The sequence below is a fragment of the Plectropomus leopardus genome, chromosome 15, assembly GCF_026936395.1.
Source record: "Plectropomus leopardus strain MGB_pleo_1.0 chromosome 15, ASM2693639v1, whole genome shotgun sequence".
Lineage (NCBI taxonomy): Eukaryota > Metazoa > Chordata > Actinopteri > Perciformes > Serranidae > Plectropomus > Plectropomus leopardus.
This window is the reverse complement of record NC_142190.1, coordinates 14,207,796-14,227,102: the sequence shown is the minus strand read 5'-3', so window position 1 is coordinate 14,227,102 and position 19,307 is coordinate 14,207,796. Positions and strand designations below refer to the sequence as shown.

At 38.1% G+C, this 19,307-nt stretch overlaps 1 protein-coding gene and 1 long non-coding RNA gene across 2 annotated transcripts in view; both read right to left on the bottom strand.

Moving 5' to 3' along the window:
* The window catches only part of LOC148187250 (uncharacterized), a 113,909-nt gene extending 106,044 nt beyond the window's left edge, over positions 1–7,865 (bottom strand). The window contains exons 1-2 of the long non-coding RNA XR_015778956.1: positions 7,456–7,865; positions 2,298–2,341 (exon numbers count right to left, since the gene is read on the bottom strand). This is a non-coding gene — a long non-coding RNA (uncharacterized LOC148187250). The remainder of the gene's footprint in view (positions 1–2,297; positions 2,342–7,455) is intronic.
* Positions 7,866–9,982: 2,117 nt separating this feature from the next.
* c15h5orf15 (chromosome 15 C5orf15 homolog) lies at positions 9,983–18,511 on the bottom strand. The gene is made up of 3 exons (XM_042499923.2): positions 18,303–18,511; positions 13,128–13,936; positions 9,983–11,846 (listed from the first exon to the last, which is right to left on the bottom strand). Exons 1-3 carry the CDS (start codon positions 18,427–18,429, stop codon positions 11,712–11,714), a joined length of 1,071 nt encoding a protein of 356 aa, XP_042355857.2. The 5' UTR covers positions 18,430–18,511; the 3' UTR covers positions 9,983–11,711.
* Between the last annotated feature and the right edge of the window lie 796 nt (positions 18,512–19,307).

Below are 19,307 nucleotides of genomic sequence, written 5' to 3'. Positions count from 1 at the left end.
TGGGCCAAAATTAACCATGTGTTGGGAAATGCCCCTCCACAAGACACGGCTCTCAGATTTGGTAATGAATGACTTTTTCCTCTCGCGTTTTTGCCAGAGGTTTAGAATATCAACAACACTTTCAAAGCCCTTGTAGCATTAGTTCATCGATGGATCATGAAATGAGTCAATCAGGCACAGGCCCAGGGGCCCAAAGTGTCAAGGGGACCCCCTGGCCGGCACCTGCAAAATGCCATTCAAACTAACACAAAAGAGACTCAAAATGATCACAAAAAGACCACAAAGACATGCAAAGGAACTGCAAAAAGACACAAGATAACTACAGAAAAAAGGCCAAACAATCAGACACACAAAATTGCCTTAAAGAGACACAAAATTATTTTAACAAGACAAATTTTTGTCAGAGACACAAAATTATCTCTAAAAGCCACAAAATTACCTTAGAGAGACAGAAAACTGCTCCAAAGACACACAAAATAACGAAAGTCTGGGTGTCTTGCTCTTTTGTAGAGGTCGTGGGGCAGTTTGTCTCATAGCCCGCCCATGCATTGGTTAATACTGTGCTTTAGTCTAGTGTTCCTGAAACGTGGGTACGGGTACCCCTAGGGCTACTTTGGAGAACTGAGATTTAAAAAAAAAAAAAATTAAAAAAAAGTTAATTCAAAAATATCAGTCACACACGAGTCCTAAAATAATTAAGCTATAATTAGTTCAATTAAAAAATGTAAACCACATTTAATATTCAATATTTCTATTTTCTTGATTTTCATAAATAGGACGTACATGTAAAGGACAGAGACATGTGATGACGGAAACACACATTACACATTACACGCGTCATGCATACATACAAGCTTTTTCTCTCTCTTTTTTCTCTCCTCTCGTAATATTGTGTTATATGTGCAGTACCATGTGTTTTTCTACCTCTGTTTGATCTAAACTGCTCCTTTCTGTCTGTCCCTGTGCCACCCGGTCATTTCTCTGCCTCTCTGACATGTTGCTGAGCCTCTCCCCTCTCCAAACCATAAAGATGATGGCCTCTGTATTTTCTTCTGAGCGGCGAGAGAGAAAAGCAAGAGGCTACACTCTTAATGCCAGCCAAGCAGAAGATAAAGAACAAGGGCGGTTAAGCTTTGTCAACACGGAGACACAAAACTCTGAGAGATAAAATAGAATGGAGAAAACATAAAGCCTGGACTGTGGATATTATGTGCAGTTTTTCTTGGAGACCCTGGGCCATGAAACACACACAAAGGAAATTAAATATAAAAGAAGCGCAAAAAGTAACCCAGGCACTCCTCGGTTTCACAGAGGTAAAGAAGGACAAAGCTACCACTTTTTATTTTCCATGAAGGAGGCCTATGAACATCAGCTCACACTGAAATGTTACCAAACGTCTAACAGCTTGAATAAATACCAGTCCAACCAAGAAGCAGAAACTCCAAAAGCCTCCACTGTTTTGCCTTTACAAAGGTCTGTGGCCTAAAATCCCACTATTAACACCATGCTGTGTTTGCACTTTCTGCACCACCAAAAGCGCCCACACAGTGTCCTGGATTTACTGCTATTCACTCGGCCATTTAGAAGGTATTGCCGCATCCCAAGGGGGTCGGTGTGGTGGAAAGCCTCCCAGTATGCAGCAGGAGAACAGTTTTACAGACACCAGTCGTGGTTTTTGTGTATGAAACTTTGTTCCTACAGTTCATCTGTCGCTATTTCAACAAATGGTTAGACCATGAGTGTTGAGGTGTGAAGGTTTGGTGACGCGCCTTCCGATGTGAGTGCACTTAGTCGGATGCTGTGCGTATGCTTCACACTGAGACACTAAAAGTGTCTTCTGATGAGCTGGAAGCTCCGACTCACTGAGGTCTTCTGAGAAAAAAAAAAAAAAAAAACTTGCCACAATATGTTCGCAATATGACTCTTGGGTCCCCTGTTAGAGAAGGTAACACTTTCACTCCAGCAACACTTACCGTATGAGACAGGGTTCAGACCTGTCAACCAGACACATGTCATTCTTTCATTAAATGTGCTGCTGGAGTTTTATCCTTCATGACTGCTTCCCTTAGTCATGCACCTTTCAAGTATCTGAAGAACACTACACCCTGGGCCCGATCGCCAAATATGCACGTTGGCATTTTACGTTTCTGCAAACCACAGATACGCAACATTTGTCATTAACTAGGAGGTGCATTGAAATATTGTATTTCTTTACATTTCAACAAGGTTGTGATTATATTTAGGCACAAAAAACACTTGGTTATGGTTAGGAAAAGATTACGTTTTGCTTAACGTACCTGGTTTGGGTGGAACAATCCCCTTTGGAAAAGCAGCAATGTCTCTGTAAAAAAAAAAAAACAAAAAAAAAAAACATCACTTTTTTGGCAGCCATCTCTGCTGGAAACACAGCCACGGATTGCTAACAAAACACCCATGTTTGGTATCTAAAAAGCCCCTGTAAATGCAAATGCAGCAGTGGTTGTTTTGCTGTTTGTTAATGTCAAAAATTATGTGTTACTTTAGAAACGTTGATATGATATGTATAAAACATATAAATATAGCGTGTCTGTGGTTTGCAGAAATATATAACACCAACATTTTTGTCTGGCGACAGGCTGATACTCTCCACAGAACATTGCACTCCATGTGTTGAATACACCTCCTGTCAACAGCCTTAATGTTTTGCTAAAGTTGCTTTGAATAACCTGAAAGCTTAAACAAGACGTTCATGCAGCAGTCTACTTAAAAGTTCTTTGGGGTATGACCTGGTGTTTTCAATAACTCAAAAAACTCACAGTCATCTTTTCAACACTCAAGCTGATGTACACTGTAACCACAGAGTATTTCTCGTGGCTACCAACTGGCTGAATGGGATCAGTTGGGGGTCAAAAGCATCTTGATGTAAGCTGATGAAGGAAGTCAAGTCAAGTCAAGTCAAGTCAATTTTATTTTTAAAGCCCATTATCACAAAACATGGTTTGCCTCAGAGGGCTTTACAGTGTACGACATCCCTCTGCCCTTAGACCCTCACATCACCCAAGGAAAAACTCCCAAAAAGAAGCCCTGTGGTGGGGGTCTTTTTTGGTCAAAAACAACAGCGAGAGTACAAACAGTAGTGACCAGATACAATAAATGTAGTTTTGTTCCATCTTTTCATATCATGCTTTATCGTTTACTGTGTTTACACCACCTGATAAGGCTTTCATTTATTTAATTATAACACTACTTTATTGACCTTTACTATACTTTATTTAAAATAATAACACTATTTTATTATACTTGATTTTTCCGGTAGGTAATGTAACTTTAAGGCAGTAGCTACTTTATATGTAACTGTAGTTCACTTAATAATTTTACATTTTAGTAGTTTAAAGTAGTTTAGAGGAGATTTCAAAATATCGCGATATAAATCAAACATCGTGATATAGCCTAAAAATATTATGGTATTATTTCAAAGCCATATCGCTCAGCCCTATTTGGGAACAAAGACCACGCCTCAAACACATCCCATTGCAACACGCACACCTGATCCATTCTCTTCCTCATCAACTCAGTTCTCACGTGAGGGCTCGACATCCTCGTTTACGAAGAAACATTTTCCCAACACACAGTCTCAACACTCCCAGTTCCCTCCTGTTTTCCCAGCCTTCAACCTACATGTCGTCCATAACTCGGATTTTTCCCTCCTCCATTCATCTCTCACCCTTTATCGTCACCGTCATCATTCTCTTCACACCCTTAATAATCCATCATATGCAACTATTCCAAATTTTTCTTTATTGATGTTGTCTTTTTTTAGTTCAACTCTTTTTTATGGATTTCTCATGCACTGTCTCATACACTTGCAGCATCTGGTGAGGGTTGATGTTGAACTCCATCACTGAAGAAACTCTTCCTCAGGAGTCTTGACTCATCGGCGTGAGTTATCCCCTTGATCTCCCCCATTGAGGAGGAAGCTAACAGGCCAGACCACATGATCTGATCACTACAGCATGTGCTTTGATAAGCTCTGGCCTCAACCCAACTGTTTTATCTACTATACCTTCAGGTCCTCTAACGCTCGATATATTGACACCTCTGTGAAAAACTGATACCTGCTGGAATGGAGTTAAAAAAAAAAAGAAGGCTGACCTAATCCAACAGATGCTGAAAATACAGAAATTATTACAGAGAAGCTAAATCAGTCGATATCTGTCAGAATTGCCCTTGAAGGATCGTTTCACACAAGCAATCTGATTGGTCAAAGACGTATTCCAGCTGTGTAAATTATACCCATAAAGCTAGCGGTGCTTTAGCTTGCTTTGATTGCTTTGCCATGTTTTTTCCTGGGAAGCAGTTAGTGATCTGTCTTTCTCCTTGAAAAAGAAAAACTTGCAGAAAGTAAATCTGCAGGTGTAAAGCAATTACGGTACTTGCCTGCACCATGTATAAACCTGCATTACTGCCATAACAAAGAACACTCCAAGATATTTTAATTAGTTCAAATGAAAGCTGAGGTTTTATCGCACTTGTTCATTTGAGTTGATTTGCATCAGTGTTAGATTTTTAATTATCTCCTCAACATGAGAGAAAAACATTAAGTAATTGTTTAAGAAAGCTGTGAACAAAAATATGTCTGTTTCTTGTTTTGTGTTGGTCAATCACAATGACAGCTTTCATAATTCACAGTGTTTGTCATATGGATGGTGAGTCTCATTTTTATGTGATGACAGAAATACAGAAAGGATAATGTGAGAAATCATTTTACTCAGTCAGAATAAATTAGAGACTTCACAAGATGTCTCAACAGGTTATTTTAGAGGATTTTTTAGTATTTTTTATGTGTTAGATTGGATTTTATTGCAGCATATAAAGCCTAGTTTAAAAAAAAGAGTTATGCCTGTTGGCATAAAAATATTATTTTATGATCAAAAGTGAGTTCCACCTTTAATATTTTTAGGAACCTCAACTGAAGGATTTCTCTTGAGAAACGTCTTATGAAAGTTAGAAACCCCTTTTCAAAAGCTACTGGATAACCATTGTCAAGACTTTCACCGTTCAGTGATCAAAAGTAGTTGTGAGTTTTTCTGGCTGGTAGATTTCATTTGTCGCTGTCTCTCAGATAGATTCGCCTGGCATAACTTTGTACAAATATCCACAAAGCCTGGTTATCTTATCTGTTGATGACACGCACCCAGCAGCCATCACTTCCTGCTTTTTCATCTATGGCTTTTCACATCTTAGGCACCTGGCAGATGCTTTTATGCAGCGCGGCTCTCGATGAATAAACAGGTAGGAGTTCGGTGTCTTCAAAAAGAATGTTTTGATATGACACAATAAAGATCAAACCTGTTACACACCTTTCCATCCAATCTACAGAAACAGAGATGCAGTTTTTAAAATGAACTGACTGTGTGCAAATCAAACCTCAGTTTATATCACTGTACCAATTTAGGAAAACCTGAGCAATTGTCTTAATTACTCGCACTCTTTCTCTCTCTTTTATTTTTATGTTCAGTGGAGTTTCAACTAAACATTTTGTTAAGATGCAAAACAATCAATGAAGATTGATAAAACCCTAGACAGAAGGACAGAAGGAAAAGATAGTATCCCGTAGAATCATACTCAGTAGAAAATGTATCTTTTTTTACTTGTGAAACATCCTTTTTGCTTTTGTCAATTTTAAATAGTTTCATTTCCAAATTAACAGCATACCCATAAGTTAAAGATCTAAGACTTTTTTTGCACTCAGTAGATATGTTTCTCTTAATTTTTTGTTGCCAGTTTATTAAAATCTGTGTTAGTGTGCACTTCCCCTTTTTTTAATATGATTCATCCACCTAACAAATGTGGCACGAAAAGAAACACTCTAAAATGTGTAAATAAAATATGTAGGGAAAAATACATTTAGTAGTAGTAGGAATTAATATGACTGGTGCTACAGAAATGAACTTTTTTTCTCCTTTTTTTGCCACAGAAAGGCCTCCCCAAAAGAGTCAGTGTGTATCTGGTGTGACGCCACGTGCCTCATGCAGAGCAACATCTCTTCGCACAGAGTCGATCAGGTTGTTGATTGTGGCTTGTAAATGTTGGCCAGATGGTCTTCAATGGCTGTGCAAATTTGCTGGATTTTAACAAATTTGCAACCAAAATCTGAGAGAAATTTATCTACTGAGTGCATAGAAAGTCTCATTGCCTTTAACCTATATTAAAAAAAATGTGCAAAAACAAAAGTGTTTTGTTAAATTTTTTGATCAGTGTTGGTATAACCTTTCTTCTTCTGGGTGTATGTCATTAAATTCTTTTTATCATGCTGAAGTTTAAAGGAGCTGATCACAGCCATTGGTCTGCCTCATAGCAACATCTAGTGGGCTGGGGAGGTACTGCTACTTAGTTTGATAACATTAAAAAGTACATGTGAACTAGAGAGGCAGCAGGAGCGCTTCTGGTGTCCCTTGAACCACTGGTGCTCATGGAAGGGAATATTTTAAAAAAGAAGGAACTTAAAACCAAAAAACAGTGGTTTAAAAGATTCAGGTAGTGTGTCACTACACCCGAAGAAGGCCCAAGCCCATACGCACTGGTGTATTTTTAATGTTTCTAGCCCTATGAGTTAAAGGCCTTTTATGCATTTCAAACCACCCTGAGTGCCTGGGCATGGATTATTTTATACCACAGTTTTGTGGATATAAGTTCTTCCTTTTTTAAAAAAATAAATGGTAATTTGGTAATTTACAAAGCTAGCTATTTTTAAATCGAAATTCACTCAAGAAGGAATTCATATGAATTAAGAAAGGACGTCAAATTAAGATGCACAATTTCAATATCCTGTAAGATTTAAAAATCATCAAGTGGAGACATTCATGTTTTTTTCCAGGGCCCCAGGAACACCCCTCAGCCTTGCTCTCAATTGTTTTCCTTGGCCACTCATGGTATTGCCGTGAAAAAAAATCCCATGTAGCCAAAAAAGCATTTTCCCCCATCTGTTCAACTCTTGACGGGACACCTCAGGCTGCAAAATAGGTCAACTGTGACTCTATGACGCGATGATGTGACGTTGGTACTTACACACTATGACAAATGTCAATCAGAATTGGCAGTTACCTGTATAAATGTAATTAAATGTGGAGAAAGTCAGTCTGTCAGGTGGAGTTTGGCAGGTGATCACTTTTTGGCACGACACCTGTAAGGTACTGTGATATTACCTACATTTTCTTGCGTGCAACACCGGAAGTCTGCAACAACCACTGCACTAAACTCAGAAGTAGCACGCGCAGCTAACGTCATCAGGGCACTGTAGGCTAATGTTATGCTGCAAGCATCGGGCTGCAACATGCTACCTGCTACACCTCTGTCAACATAGATTCAATGGGGTTATCATTAAAAAATAAAAATAACTATGATGACAGAGCCAGCAACAATGAAGAGTAGCACAAAAGACAGCTTATACAGCTTGCTAATTAGCATATTACTCACCTGTCCAACAGCAACATAGCCACCTCGGCGTCGGATTTGCAGCCCACTGCTCCGCGAAGCTCTCACCGACGTGTAAAAACGTGTAAAAGCTGTCCAACATTTACTGTAGTCCGGCTTTTTGCTCCGTTTTTCTCCCCCGAGCTTGCTCCGTCACTGTCCTCTTCCGTGTCTTAGTCTCTGCAGGAGAGCCGCGGCCCGAAAGTCACATATGGCCGACAGCAAGCGCCTCTGTGGCAGCCTGGTTCTTAAAAGTTAGTGACCATAGAGCAGTGGTTCCCAACTGTTGGGTCGCGATCCAAAAGTGGGGTCCGTTATGATTGCATCGCAAGCGACTCCTAAACATGCCAAGTTTGTAAAAACAGACTTTATTTTGAAGTACTCTGAATCTCAGATACAGAGGTTTTGTTTGGAAGTGCTGTTTCCTGTTGTAGAGTGAGATTTTTTTTGTACAGCTATTTTACTGGTTTTATTTGTCCTTTTTACCATGCTGTGCATTACGTTTATTTTGTCTTGAAGCAATAATATGCACTTTTTTGGTTGCAGTGTGATGTATTTAATTAGGTTTAACTAACCACACTTTATTCTTGCAAAGCATTTTGTCTTTGTGTTATAAGCTCACATGTTACTTAGGCTACATTTTGTCAAATACAAGTGAATATGTGTCATTTCTCCTTTAACTAATAACTAAGGACAACTTTGGACCCCTTGCCTGGACCAGTTGGGAGACACTGTTATAGAATTCCCTAGAGATGAGTCCTAAAACCTGGAAATGAACGAGCATTTCAACACCTCCGGTGATCTCATCTCAAAGTCAAAAGAGGTTTTTAATACGTTATTGGTTAGAAGCCTTAAATAAAGTCTGTGGTTAACACAAGCTGAAGAGACTTTCATGTTTTGTTCTACAACATAAAATGCATCAGTAAATTTACTTGCGGTTAAATAAGACTATAGAACATTATCATGTTGAACCACACCAAACACAGCTTCACTGCTTCTAACGACTTTGAAACTGTTACTTTTAAGGTGGAAAAGCTGCATAATTTTCCTTTAATATTCCCTACAACTTTTTTGTCTCATATATGTAGGAATTTGATCCTTGGAAATTTTTAATAATCAGGATTGGACCATAAGTTACACGAGGTTGAGAACCCCTGGTTTAAAGTACAGTTGAAAGATCTAAGAGGGATTTATTTCTCTCGGACTGGACAATCGGTTTCAGTGCAGGTCTGTTGCACATTAGGACTAATTCTGCTGCAGGAACAACCTCTGGCAGACATGAGTCAAAACAACTAGTCAAAGATATGCATGTTCAACTTTCCTCTTCTCTGCTTTCATCTGTCTCATCACTATCCAACTTTAGAAGACAGGCATGCCACAATAAACTTATTATACTTTTAGCTGTCCTGAAAATCCATCTCAGTGGTGTTGCATGACATTAAAGATTCACACACAGGCGCAGTGTTTCTCCCTTTGGTGTCACTGAGAGATTCTGGGTAATCATAGTACATATGGCTCCCACTGCACATCATCATTACAAAAAGGCTAAAAAACTTAGAGGTGTTTCAGCTCAGATTCCCTTTTATTATGCGGATGTGCTATTTGCTCCACACTGAGAGGAAAGGAAGCAGAAAACCAATTGCAGAATTATATTTTCATTTGCTCGTGCAGCATGTTGATGCTTGCTACCTTGTCTCTTACGCAGCATGTGGCACCAATCCTCCATCATTCAATTTGTTAAAGGACGCTGCAGATAATGTGACAACTGAAACACACACAGGTTGGTCTGAGCTGATATTTGTGTGTGCATACTGCCTCCCTGTGGTGACTTGCTTTTTGCTTCTCTTTTCTTTTTTTTTGCAGTCCTTTTGGCAATACTGTAGATATTTTTCACAGAACACACCTCACACTAGGAAAAGCACAGGTGTAAATAATGAAATTAACAATGTCTGAATTCCTCTCAGCTGCTTCATTTTCAGGGTCTCAGTATTGTGCATGCTTGGCTCAGTGTGACTCTCAAGGGGACTCTTGAATATGATGGAGCTGTCATTAGTGTTAATAGTAACACCTGTGCTTTTCCTACAAGTCAAAATGTCTGCTGTGAGAAAATAAAGAATTTCAAAAAATACAACTTTTGCCGCAGTTGCTTTTTATTTAATTTCATCATTTAAGATCTAATGTAGGCAATATGCTCTTTTGCAGCTCATTTACACTTCAGCCTGTCGGTAAAATCTCAACAGCCTTTCAACTTTTAGCTTTATAAATATATAACAACTTTTCAAACCAAATTTTCATCTCGGTCTGTAACTGTCATGATGAAAGAATACAACCTCTCAGCCCATTACTTTCAAAGTGACTGGTCTAGTTAGTAATGCCGACACAGTTTAGATGGACATAAATTGCAAAAAGACGGCTCTGTGATGTAAATACTCAAAATCTGACTCAAAATGTGTCAGATTAAGAGCATCTTAAATCAGCTGAGCTGGTCAAACATAAAAACATCCATCACACAAATGAAATAAACAGGGAGGACTCTGTACACAATTTGTGCTTTATTGACCAAAAAAAAAAAGATTGTACAGTTTCTACAGTTGATTGCAAGAGCAGTGTTGATCCATCGCTTTATGCAGGACAGCTCCTCCCCTCGTGTTCTAGCCAATAACTGAATGACAGTGCAAATCGCATAATCAGTCTAACCATTGTGTTACTTTATAAACGGACAAAACAGCTGAAAACAACTGGCAGAAGGCGACAAGAGATTGATGGCGTGGATTTGTGTGGCAGTTATGGCATTTCGTTTGAAGGCATGTGACGGCAACAGACAGAAAAACAACATTGAGCTGTGACAAATAGGAAGTGGAGCCATGGGTGTCAAAATAATGTGGTCTGTTCTTGTTTTTGTGGTTTTTCATTTCCTCGTGTGAATGCAAGGCCACACAGCGTGCAAAATTTCTGATCAACAGTCCACCAAACTGTACTCCGACAAGTAGTAACTAAAAATTAAAAGTGCTGTGAGAGCATGAGAGAAACACAGCCGCTGCATTTTTGCCACAATGAAGACAATAAATGATTGATAGAGACTTCACCGAAGTCATAAAACAAAGAGGGCCAGCCCCAGGATTTCTGCATGGCAAAATCTGGGCAGTAGAAGTGGAAGAGGTACAGCAGACAAGTAAATTACAACGTGATGAAAAAGAAAAAGTCTTCTCTCATACATTATATTAGTACATTCTAACCTGAACAGCATCCGTCTTCGTTTAAATGGCTTAAGCACATGGACAGACCCCTCATCAGAAGAGTCGTACCCCTCCTCGACTTTATGTGCAGCTTAATTTCACATGTAATAAGGATTTTACATCCCTTACATGATGTTAAAATCTAAATGAAAAGCCTCTTTTTTTTTTAAAGGAGTGACGGTTAAAATAAATTTTAACATCTTAAAATTTAATTCAAAAAGTGATTTCTTTCTTGGTTAGATAATAATAAGGAATATTTTCACTTGTGTATTTAAATCAATTTCCCCAATATTTAACTTTTTGTAGTGTACAGTAATTTCTTACTCTAAGATCTAGGATCAACAGACCATTTTAAATGAGCCATGGATTGTTTTTTGGAACGCCTGCTTCTATATCAGCTTCTGCTTTTTTTTTAGCATACTTAACCTTTAAAATACAAACATATGTGACACAAGTGCTTTCAAAAAGCAAATGCTTTGTGTGTCAATTTATATCTTGTCTAACTGCTGAGAGAGAAATCTATTTTATTATTATCTATTAATATTAGGGTGAATAATCGACTGTTATTATTAAGCAGTATATTATGATCTAGGTTCTTCCTATTTTTAAAGCGAATATTAAACATCTTAAGACAGTATGAAAGAGGGAGAACAAAGCAGGTGTAGAGGGACCATAAGGCTGAAATACTCCCAAAGAAGACAAATATAAGACCCCTAAAAAAATGAAATGTTAAATCCCAAGAAGTCAATAATTGAGAATAAAAATAACTTTAAAATAATATTACAAATAAGAATAACAGATAATCTGTAAAAATCTCTCTATGCAGACAACAGAAGAGTCCTGAACAAACATAATTTTATCCAGAAGACGTTACACTCGCTGCTCTCCAGCTGGCCTGCAAAGCAAGACAAAGCATCAATCGGGCTCCATGACAAAGCACAGCATCTCAACAATGCGACCGGCCAGGCGGGAAGGCCAACTGGCTCTGTGCAGGTCTGAACATATTGTTCTTCTGAACGTGGATCAAAAAATGTAGTCCCGGGTCATCTTGAGGGACGGCATGGCTTCGTTGACGTTTTGGTCCAGGCGGTGATACTCCACAGTGTTGCGGGAACACAGACTGTCCTTCCAGCGCCGGCTCTGAGCCAGGAGGAAGATCTGACAGGAAGAAAATGGAAGCAAAATGCGGATAGAAATCAAATTAATCTGACAGATGTACAAGTGCTGATCAAGTAAAATTATTTCTTGGTTCACAGACGAGCAGGAAAGATGAAAGACTACATAATTGGAATCCTAGCTTCAGCTGTAAAACCCAAATTAACATCGGGCCAGCATAATTTATAATATAAAACCCTCCTCTACTGATTTGATATTTGGAGAAAGAAATAACTTCTTTGGACAGAAAAAAGGGCTTCCTGCTGTTGTGCTTCATATAATCACATAGTCTAAAATAAATATGATTGAACTAACATGTTTGAAACCTATTAAAGAACGCAGTGGTAATGTTCAGATGGTTGCATCTATTTTTACTTAAATTGTAAAGCACTCCTTTTATCTAGTGATGCTGTGCAGTTGAGGAAAACCACCATAAATGGTTCCATAAAATTCTCGTTCTTTCATTAACAAATCTAGTTTATACTTCAATAAAGCTAAATGTTATAATGGATGAAAACACAAGGTAAATATTTCAGGAACTCATTTTTGTTGTACTGAAAGTGTAATTCAAGACACAACAAGACAGCGCTGTTTGTCTTGTTTCCAGCAGTGTTTCATAGGAGCGTGCATTGGTTATTTTCAGTATCTCTTAACATACTGATACTTTTATTAAATAATCACTTGTTTAACCCATAATATGACAAGAAAAGATAAACGTGAGATCCAAGCTGAAATATCAGGCTCTGTATATGAAATCCAGTATAACTTCAAATTTGGGAAGCTGTTATCAAATATGTTGCAGATTAATTTTCCGCCCAATAGCTATTTGTACATGTTACAATGTACAATGTTAACTTCAATTTACAGAAGGTAAAGGATGAAATACATTGAACAAAAATGTAAATGCAACATTTTGTTTTTGCTCCCATTTTAACAGGTTTAAGTTAAAGATGTAAGTCTGTGTCGTAATCATGCTGTTAAATCAGCGTCTTGATATGCCACACCTGTCAAGTGGATGGGTTATTTTGGTAAAGGAGACGTGCTCACTAACACAGATTTTACCAAACGGGAGAACTTAAACTGAGAAAGATAAGCCTTTTGTGTGCGCATTAAAGAATCAGAGTAAAACTTAAACCTGTGACAAATGGGAGCAAAAACAAGTGCTGCATTGAAACCTTTGCCCAGTGTAGTATCAGCCATGTGTACACGAGACTTGTACTGCATCATCATCTCTGCCCTGCTCATACTGAGCAGCTCCCCGGCTGTCGTCATGCTCACACTCACCTTCCTCTTGTTGTGATAGGTGATGTAAACGATGGCCACCAGGAAAGCCAGGATGACCAGATGAAAGAAGAAGTGGGAGTCTTCATCCTCTTGGCTGTAGCTGTCTGGTTTGTAACGGGGCACCACCTCCATCCTGTCTTGCTGCAGCCTGTTCACACTCTGGTCTATCATTCTGTCGTCGGTGTTGTCATATAAGCCGTCAAGGCTGTCACTGTCATTGCTGTCCCCGTAGACGCCATCTTCGTCATCGTCGTCGTCATCGTCATCATCACCTTCGTTGCCTTCAACTGTGTAAGCGGGCTGCTGCAGGTCTAAATCAGAGTCCTGCACTATGGACGGGTTCAGAGCGGTGGAGAGTTTGGGGTCAGGTGCATCGAGCTCTTCTATAACAGATTTGGCTGGTTCAGGGGTTTTGACAGAGGTGGTAACTTCTGGACTCGAAGCCGGAGTGGTTTCAGAAGCAGCGGGTCCATCTGTTGGCTCACCCCTGTCCGGGTTACCTTCAGCCTTCTCTGTTGTTGTGGCCCCTTTACTGACAGGCTCTGGCTGCTGTGTATTATCAGAGGAATCAATGATGGCGACTTGATCTGTTAGTTCTTTGGCGCTTTTTGGTTCAATGGCTGTTGTGTGGTTGTCTGTGGCAGCCTCTATGGCTGTTGTGGAGGAGTCATTGCCAGCAGGTGTTTCAGGGTTCTTGGTATTCGTTAAAACTGCTGTACTGTTTTGAGACAGCGAAGGCTCTGTGTTGCCTGCTTTCTCATTCACAGTGGTCAAAGTAAGATTCTGAGACGTGCTTCCCCCCTGATTATCTGCAAGACAGGTTACAACATAAAAGGTCAATAAAATACTCCTTAGTAGTGATTCCCAACTGGTGGGTTGGGGTATATATTCAGAATAAAATTGATTTTCTTTTTTAAACTAGGGAAAAAATACCAAGGAATCTTTATTTATGATTATTGTAATAATATTTTTTAAATTAGGTTACAGAAAAAAAGGTTTTATTAATATCTTTTTTTGTTATTTTAGCACTTTTTTCAGGTCATTTCCCGTTTTGATCTTGTGCATTCCTTTTTTTTGTTGTTTTTTGCTTATTTCGGGTAATATTCTTGAATTTTTTTTTCAAATGTTTTGCTCTTTTTAGGGGTCATTTTTATTAAATTGCTCATTGCCGTCTTTCCATGTTTTGGAAAGAAATCAAACCAGTTTCTCAGGTTTCAAGGAGTTAACTTACTGCCACAAAGAAGCTGCAAAGTGGACATCTGTACTAAACAGCAGCTTGCTTGAAAACATGCAAACTTGCTTTACTCCCATGACCACTGCTGAGAATGAGACATTGTGTTTTGAGACTTCTCTCCTTTAAAACACACTGTGATGTGGTATTGCACATTATACTATGCCATAAAACCTTTGTCAGCCCACGTTATCATTTTTTGAAATTCACTACACTGAACACATGTCCCCTCTCTTAATTAGAATGAAAGAAGGGTTGAATATACATCAATGTTAGCAAGTATTTTACTTTTTCTTTTAACCTGTGTAAAAACCTGGAGCAGCATTGCTTTTATTGTGCTGCATTCAGATGCCTTTTTAAAACATTTAACACTTTGTACTCTAAGCAAATTGGTGTCATTTCTTTTACAAATAGGGGGGAAAGGCAGCAACTTTGTAGGAAATGTTCTTCAGATTGCAAGAAATTAGTAGATTTAATTTTTTTTAAGGCTCGGGAAAATGTCAAAATGTCTAGGGAGAAAAGAAAAAAGCTAAGGAAAAAGTACATTTATATGTATCATTATTATATATCAAAAGTATGTTACAAAACGATTACATTTTTTAAGCACCTTTTCAGGTCATTTTCTTGTTTGTTTTTTAACTTCCTTTTTTTTTTTAACAAATCTTCAGGCAATTTTTTTGTACTTTTTACTCATTTCTTGCTTTTGGGTCATTTCTTCTTTTGTTGCTCATAGCCTTCTTCCCATGTTTATGAAAGAAATCAAGCCAATTTGCTCAGTTTTTTTTGTAAAGGGTGCAATATATAACATTTCAGTTTCCTTTCCAAGCTTCTCTGCAGTTACATCAGTTTCTGCCTGTGTCTTTAAATATGAGCTGAACTATGCCTCATACATCTGGCCAGCCTTCCTGAATCAATGACACCATTTAAGCAACAAGTGTCAACATTATTTCATCCTGTGGGATTAGGAGGCGTTGCTTAGGAAGGGACGGGAGGAGAACACTGGGGACTTGAAGCACGGAGTAAGACATCCCAGAGAGAAGAAAGAGAGTATTCATATATGTGGGCCATGGCCAGCATACATAGCGACTGAACAGGAGGTCTTTGTGGCAGCAATGGTTATACGCTTTGCTGCATTAAATGCTGCATGTAAGAGACTAATCCTATTAGACTGAGTGGCTGGGTCTTAATATTTATACATTTTAATCACATGTCTAATGGACAAGTAGCAGGAGATCTCCACTCTTGTTAAACATCACTCTTTGGGTGTTGGATCAGTTTTATTTAAATTAAACCCATTTAATACATGGCGCAAAAGATGCTTGTATCCACTAGCTTAATGCCGTTAAGTTTAGGTTAACACCTGGAACTTGAGCGTTGCAGAACCTTTTTTTTAGTGCCTATGTTAACAAGTCAGAGCAGCCACAATGCCTGCACCAGCAAGGCTCCCCATTTGTTTCCCCGTGTGCTACACCAATTGTCAACAAAAACAGACGGTGAAAATGTTGTTTTGACAATTATATTGACTCTACACCACATTTCATTACAGTTTAAATGCCTTTACCTGTCACAGAAAATGAGGAAATACAATTGTCTGTTTTACTGTAACTTTCCTGCCTCCGTTTCAAAATAAAAGTCATCTGACCACATTTCTTTGAACAAAATCCTATTGTTGACACAAGGCATTTTATTGTAAAATTTTTGCAGGCCCCTGTTGTCTATGCAATTTTCCATTTGCTGTTTGTATTTTGACCTAAATAAATATTAACAGGATTAGTGGCTGGTCAAGTTAAGGTCATCCTCCCTTTGTATACATTTTTTTGGCTCCCTTCCTTGACAAAACCGAAAGGGACATCCATGATATGAGCACAGCACATTAATATAATGTCACAGGGTCTGATTTCATGACACTAAAAAGGAGTTTCATGTAACTTAAAATGCTTCCAAGGATGATGAAATGTTAAGTCAATAAATACTTGGAACACAGCTTAACTTTAATACATCATTGAAAGTTAGACATCATTCTTTAAATGCAATGTTTCAGTACTCGACCTTCATCAGGTCTATTACCACCCTTTCCTGACGAAGGACTCGTACTCTAACAATGCATTAATTTAATGATTTTTTAAAGTTAGGCTGTGTAAGAGACTTTGCCTTTCTCCTACGTGCCTGTTTTGAAATAGATGTTTGAACTTTAATTTTGTTCTAAGTCAATAAATACTGTAATCAGATACTGATGTGATTCCACGCAAGTAACACATAGCTCCATGAGTAATGTCAGATCACAAGACATGCATGGCCAAATCTTATACCAGTGCATGACATACCGTACATAAAGTTCATGTGGATAAAATATGCCATGCAAAGAATTTCTAGAGAAAATCGTCAATTCATACAAAATGTTCTCACTATCAGTCCGTGTCTTCATGCATTCTTGTTGTATCAGTGCATGTCTCTCACATAATACAAGGAGAGAAAAGCCATTTGAGTGAGTATGGTGAGCATGATGGCGTGGCAGTGATACTATGAAAGAGAAATGGGCCACAGACTAGATTCTTTTTCAAGCAAACACAATGACAGCTGGCCAAACATACAGTAAGCATGATCTTCATTTGAATAGAATTGAGAACACAGGCAAAGAAATCAACACCACTGACTGACCTTATCTCTATGCAGATTTAAGCCACTAGACTACACGCACAAAGTCCATTTCTGTAACACAGAGCCCGCCATTCAGCACAATTTTACAGCCTGGACTGTGGTCGCAGTTCCTTGTTGGAAAACTTCAAAAGGGTTTTCTGTAATAAGCTGTGGCATTACTGGACTGACAGGGGGTTAATTAACAGCTCAGATATATGACTAGGACATCTGGACCAAGTCACTTAATCTGACCACCACAAGTCATTGCTGCCAAAGCGTCCCTGCAGGGCTTCACAAGGTCAGCCCTATAAGTGCAATGCAATTTCCCCCGGGCTTGTCATATAACAGATATTTAACTCTTTGGAACCTGAGCAACATGGCTTCGTTTTTTTAAAAAATGTGGAAAGAAGGAAATGAGCAACTAAACAAGAAATATATATTTTTTTTTAATGGATGAAATTTGTAAAAATTTGCAAGAAAATGACCTTAAATCAACAGAAAAAAATGGAAAGACAGATAATGATCTGAAAAAAAGTGCTTAAATAAAATATAAATTAATTATTATTAATAATAATACTTTTGTGATCTAATTTTAAATGCACTGTACATGTAATTGTCTTCATTTTTTCCCCCTAGTCATTCGATACTTTTTCTAGTCTTTAAAGTTAAGTTATAGGTCATTTTCTTCTCACCTTTTTTAAAAATCTATTTATTTATATTTTGCATGACATGTCATATCAAGTTGCCGATCTCCTTTTTTCCCCATGTTTTGAAAGAAATCCCATTTCAAACCTATAAATACATGCAAAAGGCGTCTGAAAACTGTGCAAAAAAACTAATGTCCATGCAGGTTTTACAGGGTTAGCTAATGTTAAATGTTGAGGTTTGATTAGAAACTTCGCTATTATGACCCTAATGTGTCTGCAGGCTTAGAATTACTTACAATCTCATTGAGGTCAAATATGAAAACTTAATGCTCATTTTACATTGAAATAAATGTAAAGTTTCATATAACACAACGATTTTCACAACGGTCAAGAGCGTTAACGGCTCACGGTGCGGTTTAACGCCGTAACGTTACCTACGTCCTGAAAAGTTAAAAATTATTTCCTGTAATACTTGATTTAGATAAAATATTCCTGATACACTTTTTCGGAACATTTACAAAGCCTCTCATCGTCTCTGCCACCGCGGTTGCTAGCATGACGTACTAGCCAACTAGCTTCAGTAACATTAGCTGGCTGCTAACTAGCAGTGTTTTTTAATGGTTTTACAACAGTTATAACCTTCATATAAGTGTAACATACCTCCCGTCGTAGTGCTGTTATTATGTGGAACTGGTGAGCAGACGCTGGTTGACAGGTGGAGTAAAATAACCAGAGAAAGAGTACAAATATTTTTCCTGCTTCGCCCCATCTTTCTGCAAGTCGCCATGTTGATGCGCGAGAAAGTGGAGAGGCGTGGTTTAGCGTGGACACAACACACACACAGGGCGCGTGAGTTTGTGGCGTGATGAGTGGTGATCTGTTAGTGAAAGAGGAAGCATGTTATCTGAGTCATCCTCCAAATACCTGCTGTTCTTGTCTTTGGTGTTTAACAGTTTAAAGCCTGGAAATCCCTTTCATTCGTTTCGAGTCCGAACAATGATCATAAAATATATTTTTGTTGTTTTTTTAACCCTTCTTTTCTTCTTACCTTACCCCTTAAATGGGCAGGCACATTTAAATATTTTGGAAATGTTGTTATTTTCTTCTATCTAGGCTACAGTTACAGAATTTCGGATTTATTTTATTATTTTTAGTTGGGGGAAGTTTTTAAACATTTTATAATCAATCAGTTACTTTCTTTAATATTTTGCATACACATTTTTTAAAAACTTAAAAAAAACTGTATGAATGCTCAAAACAAATCTAATCTTTGAATAAACAACGACCATTTGACGTTTACAAACAAAACATTTAAATCCTGTTTTTATACTATCATCTTCACTGTGGCGCCCCTACACCATTAATATCCTGTCATGCTGAAGCAGCCTGTAAATGCGATGAACCATCAGGGAGAAAAACAGCAGTAATAAGACACATAGCGATCCATGTTCCTTACCTTTATATTATTGATTATCTGTAGAGAATAGACCTAAAATGAAGTATATCTCTGAGTGATTATTGCTGAGTTTATACCCTTATCTGTGTGATGTAACCTCAAGTATATAGACATTGAATGCCTATATATCAGATTTGTGATAATGCAAATGATGATTTTTTTAACCACATATACAATCATCCTTGAAAAAACACCTTTTTAAAAAACAA